The sequence below is a fragment of the Pezoporus wallicus genome, unplaced genomic scaffold, assembly GCF_028554395.1.
Source record: "Pezoporus wallicus isolate ANWC-B61680 ecotype Strahan unplaced genomic scaffold, APGP_CSIRO_Pwel_v1 contig_14646, whole genome shotgun sequence".
NCBI classification, from domain to species: domain Eukaryota; kingdom Metazoa; phylum Chordata; class Aves; order Psittaciformes; family Psittacidae; genus Pezoporus; species Pezoporus wallicus.
The window spans coordinates 1-8302 of NW_026642006.1; the positions used below are offsets into that span (position 1 = coordinate 1).

Consider the following 8302-nt stretch of genomic DNA (forward strand, 5'->3'; position numbering starts at 1 on the left):
GGGGGATGTGGGGTGGATATGGGGTGTCTGTGTGGTGGTTATGGGGGTCTATGGGGGGATATGGGGGCGGATATGGGGGGGTATGGGGCGGATATGGGGGTCTATGTGGTGGCTATGGGGGGATATGGGGGTCTATGTGGGTCTCTATGGGTCCCTATGGGTCCCTATGGGTCTCTATGGGTCCCTATGGGTCCCTATGGGTCTCTATGGGTCCCTATGGGTCCCTATGGGTCTCTATGGGTCCCTATGGGTCCCTATGGGTCCCTATGGGTCCCTATGTGTCTCTATGGGTCCCTGCCCCACATCTCCCCCCATAGGCCGAGAAGAACCGCCTGGCGGCCATGGCCAACAACCTGCAGAAGGGCTCGGGGGGCCCCATGCGCCTCTACGTGGGCTCCCTGCACTGCAACATCACCAAGGAGATGCTGAGGGGCATCTTCGAGCCCTTCGGCAAGGTAGCGACCCATAGCGCGACCCATAGCGGGACCCATAGCGGGACCCATAGCGCGACCCATAGCGCGACCCATAGCGGGACCCATAGCGCGACCCATAGCGGGACACATAGCGCGACCCATAGAGAGACCCATAGCGGGACCCATAGCGGGACCCATAGCGGGACCCATAGCGGGACCCATAGCGGGACCCATAGAGAGACCCATAGAGGGACCCATAGCGGGACCCATAGCGGGACCCATAGCGCGACCCATAGCGGGACCCATAGCGCGACCCATAGCGCGACCCATAGCGCGACCCATAGCGGGACCCATAGCGGGACACATAGCGGGACCCATAGCGCGACCCATAGAGGGACCCATCGCGGGACACAGCGCGACCCATAGCGGGACACATAGCGGGACCCATAGCGGGACCCATAGCGCAACCCATAGAGAGACCCATAGAGAGACCCATAGCGGGACCCATAGCGGGACCCATAGCGTGACCCATAGCGGGACCCATAGCGCGACCCATAGCGGGACCCATAGCGCGACCCATAGAGAGACCCATAGCGGGACCCATAGCGGGACCCATAGCGGGACCCATAGAGGGACCCATAGCGCGACCCATAGCGGGACACATAGAGGGACCCATAGAGGGACCCATAGCGGGACCCATAGCGGGACCCATAGAGGGACCCATAGAGGGACCCATAGCGGGACCCATAGCGGGACCCATAGCGCGACCCATAGCGGGACCCATAGAGAGACCCATAGAGACCCATAGCGACCCATAGCGCGACCCATAGCGGGACCCATCGCGCAACCCATAGCGCGACCCATAGCGCGACCCATAGCGGGACCCATAGCGGGACGGGACCCATAGCGCGCATAGAGGGACCCATCGCGGGACACAGCGCGACCCATAGCGGGACACATAGCGGGACCCATAGCGGGACCCATAGCGCAACCCATAGAGAGACCCATAGAGAGACCCATAGCGGGACCCATAGCGCGACCCATAGCGCGACCCATAGCGGGACCCATAGCGCGACCCATAGCGGGACACATAGAGGGACCCATAGCGCGACCCATAGAGAGACCCATAGCGGGACCCATAGCGGGACCCATAGCGCGACCCATAGCGGGACACATAGAGGGACCCATAGCGCGACCCATAGCGGGACACATAGAGGGACCCATAGCGGGACACATAGAGGGACACATAGAGAGACACATAGCGCGACCCATAGCGGGACACATAGCGCGAACCATAGCGGGACCCATAGAGAGACCCATAGCGCGACCCATAGAGAGACCCATAGCGGGACACATAGCGGGAACCATAGCGCAACCCATAGAGAGACCCATAGCGCGACCCATAGCGGGACACATAGCGCGACCCATAGCGGGACACATAGAGAGACCCATAGCGGGACCCATAGCGGGACACATAGAGGGACCCATAGCGGGACACATAGAGGGACACATAGAGAGACACATAGCGCGACCCATAGCGGGACACATAGCGCGAACCATAGCGGGACCCATAGAGAGACCCATAGCGCGACCCATAGAGAGACCCATAGCGGGACACATAGCGGGACACATAGCGCAACCCATAGAGAGACCCATAGCGCGACCCATAGCGGGACACATAGCGCGACCCATAGCGGGACACATAGAGAGACCCATAGCGGGACCCATAGCGGGACACATAGAGGGACCCATAGCGGGACACATGAGGGACACATAGAGAGACACATAGCGCGACCCATAGCGGGACACATAGCGCGAACCATAGCGGGACCCATAGAGAGACCCATAGCGCGACCCATAGAGAGACCCATAGCGGGACACATAGCGGGAACCATAGCGCAACCCATAGAGAGACCCATAGCGCGACCCATAGAGAGACCCATAGCGGGACACATAGCGGGACACATAGCGCGACCCATAGAGAGACCCATAGCGGGACACATAGCGCGACCCATAGAGAGACCCATAGCGGGACACATAGCGGGACACATAGCGCGACCCATAGAGAGACCCATAGCGGGACACATAGAGGGACCCATAGTGCGACCCATCGCGGGACCCATAGAGGGACCCATAGCGGGACCCATAGCAGGACCCATAGCGGGACACATAGGGGGGGATCCCTAGGGGGGCATCCCTAGGGATGGGCTATGGGGCCGGGGCTGGAGCCCATTGGGGGTCCCTGCCCCACAGATCGAGAGCATCGTCCTCATGCGGGACCCAGACACCGGGCAGTCCAAGGGCTACGGCTTCATCACGGTGAGAGCCCCCCTGCGCCCCATAGAGACCCATAGAGACCCGTTGATCCCCATAGAGACCCATTGCGCCCCATAGAGACCCATAGAGACCCATTGATCCCCATAGAGACCCATTGATCCCCATAGAGACCCATAGAGACCCGATGATCCCCATAGAGACCCATTGAGACCCATTGATCCCCATAGAGACCCGTTGATCCCCATAGAGACCCATTGAGACCCATTGACCCCCATCGCCCCCCATTGACTCCCATTGACTCCCATTGACCCCCATTGACCCCCATTGACTCCCATTGACCCCCGTTGACCCCCATTGACTCCCATTGACCCCCATTGACTCCCATTGACCCCCATTGACCCCCATTGACTCCCATTGACCCCCGTTGACCCCCATTGACTCCCATTGACCCCCATTGACCCCCATTGACTCCCGTTGACTCCCATTGATCCCATTGACCCCCATTGAGCCCCATTGAGCCCCATTGAGCCCCATTGACTCCCCCTTGCCCCACTGCAGTTCTCGGAGGCGGAATGCGCGCGCCGGGCCCTAGAGCAGCTCAACGGCTTCGAGCTGGCCGGGCGCCCCATTGACCCCCATTGACTCCCATTGACTCCCATTGACCCCCATTGAGCCCCATTGAGCCCCATTGACCCCCATTGACCCCCATTGACCCCCATTGACTCCCGTTGACCCCCATTGACTCCCATTGACCCCCATAGACTCCCATTGACCCCCATTGACTCCCATTGACCCCCATTGACTCCCATTGACTCCCATTGACTCCCGTTGACCCCCATTGACTCCCATTGACTCCCATTGACCCCCATTGACTCCCATTGACTCCCATTGACCCCCATTGACTCCCATTGACCCCCATTGAACCCCATTGACTCCCATTGACCCCCATTGAGCCCCGTTGACTCCAGTTGACCCCCATTGACTCCCATTGAGCCCCATTGAGCCCCATTGACTCCCATTGAGCCCCATTGAGCCCCATTGACTCCCATTGACCCCCATTGACTCCAGTTGACCCCCATTGACTCCCATTGAGCCCCATTGACTCCCATTGAGACCCATTGACCCCCATTGACTCCCATTGACTCCCATTGACTCCCATTGACCCCCATTGACCCCCATTGACTCCCATTGACTCCCATTGACCCCCATTGATTCCATTGACCCCCATTGAGCCCCATTGACTGACCCCCATTGAGCCCCATTGACTCCCATTGACCCCCCCTTGCCCCACTGCAGTTCTCGGAGGCGGAATGCGCGCGCCGGGCCCTAGAGCAGCTCAACGGCTTCGAGCTGGCCGGGCGCCCCATTGACCCCCATTGACTCCCATTGACCCCCATTGACTCCCATTGACCCCCATTGACTCCATTGACCCCCATTGACCCCCATTGACTCCAGTTGACTCCCATTGACCCCCATTGACCCCCATTGACTCCCATTGACCCCCATTGACCCCCATTGACTCCCATTGACTCCCATTGACCCCCATTGACTCCCATTGACCCCCATTGATCCCATTGACTCCCGTTGACCCCCATTGACTCCCATTGACCCCCATTGACTCCCATTGAGCCCCATTGACCCCCCCTTGCCCCACTGCAGTTCTCGGAGGCGGAATGCGCGCGCCGGGCCCTAGAGCAGCTCAACGGCTTCGAGCTGGCCGGGCGCCCCATTGACCCCCATTGACTCCCATTGACCCCCATTGACCCCCATTGACCCCCATTGACCCCCATTGACCCCCATTGACTCCCATTGACCCCCATTGACCCCCATTGACCCCCATTGACCCCCATTGACTCCAGTTGACCCCCATTGACCCCCATTGACCCCCATTGCGCCCCATTGACCCCCATTGACTCCCATTGACCCCCATTGACCCCCATTGACTCCAGTTGACCCCCATTGACTCCCATTGACTCCCGTTGACCCCCATTGACCCCCATTGAGCCCCATTGACTCCAGTTGACCTCATTGACCTCCATTGATCCCCATTGACACCCATTGAGCCCCATTGACCCCCATTGACTCCCATTGACTCCCATTGACCCCCATTGCGCCCCATTGACCCCCATTGATCCCATTGACCCCCATTGACCCCCATTGACTCCAGTTGACCCCCATTGACTCCCATTGAGCCCCATTGATCCCATTGACCCCCATTGACTCCCATTGACCCCCATTGAGCCCCATTGACTCCCATTGACCCCCCCTGCCCCACTGCAGTTCTCGGAGGCGGAATGCGCGCGCCGGGCCCTAGAGCAGCTCAACGGCTTCGAGCTGGCCGGGCGCCCCATTGACCCCCATTGACTCCCATTGACCCCCATTGACCCCCATTGACTCCCATTGACCCCCATTGACCCCCATTGACCCCCATTGACTCCCATTGACCCCCATTGAGCCCCATTGAGCCCCATTGAGCCCCATTGAGCCCCATTGAGCCCCATTGACTCCCATTGACTCCCATTGACTCCCATTGACTCCCATTGACCCCCATTGACTCCCATTGACCCCCATTGACCCCCATTGACTCCCATTGACCCCCATTGACCCCCATTGACTCCCATTGAGCCCCATTGACTCCCATTGACTCCCGTTGACCCCCATTGACTCCCATTGACCCCCATTGACCCCCATTGACTCCCATTGACTCCCATTGACCCCCATTGACCCCCATTGACTCCCATTGACCCCCATTGAGCCCCGTTGACTCCAGTTGACCCCCATTGACTCCCATTGAGCCCCATTGAGCCCCATTGACTCCAGTTGACCCCCATTGACTCCCATTGACTCCCATTGACTCCCATTGACCCCCATTGACTCCCATTGACTCCCGTTGACCCCCATTGACTCCCATTGACTCCCATTGAGCCCCATTGATCCCATTGACCCCCATTGAGCCCCATTGAGCCCCATTGAACCCCATTGAGCCCCATTGACCCCCATTGACCCCCATTGACCCCCCCATTGAGCCCCATTGACCCCCCCTTGCCCCACTGCAGTTCTCGGAGGCGGAATGAGCGCGCCGGGCCCTAGAGCAGCTCAACGGCTTCGAGCTGGCCGGGCGCCCCATTGACGCCCATTGACTCCCATTGACCCCCATTGAACCCCATTGACTCCCATTGTACCCCATTGACCCCCATTGACTCCCATTGACCCCCATTGACCCCCATTGACCCCCATTGACTCCAGTTGACCCCCATTGACCCCCATTGACCCCCCCTTGCCCCACTGCAGTTCTCGGAGGCGGAATGCGCGCGCCGGGCCCTAGAGCAGCTCAACGGCTTCGAGCTGGCCGGGCGCCCCATTGACCCCCATTGACTCCCATTGACCCCCATTGACTCCAGTTGACCCCCATTGACTCCCATTGAGCCCCATTGATCCCATTGACCCCCATTGACTCCCATTGACTCCCGTTGACCCCCATTGACTCCCATTGACCCCCATTGACCCCCATTGACTCCCATTGACTCCCATTGACTCCCGTTGACCCCCATTGACTCCCATTGACTCCCATTGACCCCCATTGACTCCCATTGACTCCCATTGACCCCCATTGACTCCCATTGACTCCCATTGACCCCCATTGACTCCCATTGACCCCCATTGACCCCCATTGACCCCCATTGACTCCCATTGACCCCCATTGACCCCCATTGACTCCCATTGACCCCCATTGACTCCCATTGACTCCCATTGACCCCCATTGACTCCCATTGCCCTACATTGACCCCCATTGACCCCCATTGACTCCAGTTGACCCCCATTGACTCCCATTGAGCCCCATTGACTCCCATTGACCCCCATTGAGCCCCATTGAGCCCCATTGACTCCCATTGAGCCCCATTGACCCCCCTTGCCCCACTGCAGTTCTCGGAGGCGGAATGCGCGCGCCGGGCCCTAGAGCAGCTCAACGGCTTCGAGCTGGCCGGGCGCCCCATTGACCCCCATTGACTCCCATTGACCCCCATTGACCCCCATTGACTCCCATTGACCCCCATTGACTCCCATTGACCCCCATTGACTCCCATTGACTCCCGTTGACCCCCATTGACTCCCATTGACCCCCATTGACTCCCATTGACTCCCATTGACCCCCATTGAGCCCCATTGACCCCCATTGACCCCCATTGACTCCCATTGACTCCCATTGACCCCCATTGACCCCCATTGACTCCCATTGACTCCCATTGCGCCCCATTGACTCCCATTGACCCCCATTGACCCCCATTGACTCCCATTGACCCCCATTGACTCCCATTGACTCCCATTGACTCCCATTGACTCCCATTGACTCCCATTGAGCCCCATTGACCCCCATTGCGCCCCATTGCGCCCCATTGACTCCCGTTGACCCCCATTGACCCCCATTGACTCCCATTGACCCCCATTGACTCCCATTGACCCCCATTGACTCCCATTGACCCCCATTGCGCCCCATTGAGCCCCATTGACCCCCCCTTGCCCCACTGCAGTTCTCGGAGGCGGAATGCGCGCGCCGGGCCCTAGAGCAGCTCAACGGCTTCGAGCTGGCCGGGCGCCCCATTGACCCCCATTGACTCCCATTGACCCCCATTGACCCCCATTGCGCCCCATTGACCCCCATTGACCCCCATTGACTCCCATTGACCCCCATTGACTCCCATTGACTCCCATTGACCCCCATTGACCCCCATTGACCCCCATTGCGCCCCATTGACTCCCATTGACCTCCATTGACTCCCATTGACCCCCATTGACTCCCCCCCATTGACCCCCATTGACCCCCATTGACCCCCATTGCGCCCCATTGACCCCCATTGACCCCCATTGACTCCCATTGACCCCCATTGACTCCCATTGACCCCCATTGACTCCCATTGACTCCCATTGACCCCCATTGACCCCCATTGACCCCCATTGACCCCCATTGACTCCCATTGACCCCCATTGACCCCCATTGCGCCCCATTGAGCCCCATTGACTCCCATTGAGCCCCATTGACCCCCCCTTGCCCCACTGCAGTTCTCGGAGGCGGAATGCGCGCGCCGGGCCCTAGAGCAGCTCAACGGCTTCGAGCTGGCCGGGCGCCCCATGCGTGTGGGGCAGGTCCACGAGGGCCCCGAGCTCGGCCTCCCCCTGCCCCTGCCTCTGCCCCCCGAGGGCCCCGACGAGCCCGAGCTGCTGGGGCCCAGCGGGAGGCTCCAGCTCATGGCCAAGCTGGCCGAGGGTGAGGCACTTGGGGGGCAGGAAATGGGGCGGGGGGGAATGTGGGGCAGGGAGGGGGTTGTGGGGCAGAAGGGGGTTATGGGGCAGGGTGGGGGGGTTATGGGGCTGTGGGGCAGGAAGGGGGCTATGGGGTGGAGTGGGGTGGTGATGGGGCTATGGGGCACTGGGATCTATGGGGCAGGGAGGGAGTGGTTATGGGGCTATGGGGCAGGAAGGGGGCTATGGGGCAGAGGGGAGTGTTGATGGGGCTGTGGGGCAGGAAGGGAAGGTTATGGGGCAGGGAGGGGTGGTGATGGGGCTATGGGGCAGAGGGATCTATGGGGCAGAGGGCGGTTGTTATGGGGCTATGG

General features: G+C 60.2%; 1 protein-coding gene across 1 annotated transcript; it reads left to right on the plus strand.

Annotated features, from left to right (window-relative positions):
* Window positions 1-309: 309 nt before the first annotated feature.
* LOC130608542 (probable RNA-binding protein 23) lies at window positions 310-7953 on the plus strand (the record flags this gene model as incomplete). The annotated part of the gene is made up of 3 exons (XM_057426528.1): window positions 310-455; window positions 2667-2732; window positions 7749-7953. Coding segments are annotated over exons 1-3 (385 nt in total), but the record flags the coding sequence as incomplete, so codon positions are not given.
* Window positions 7954-8302: the final 349 nt, after the last annotated feature.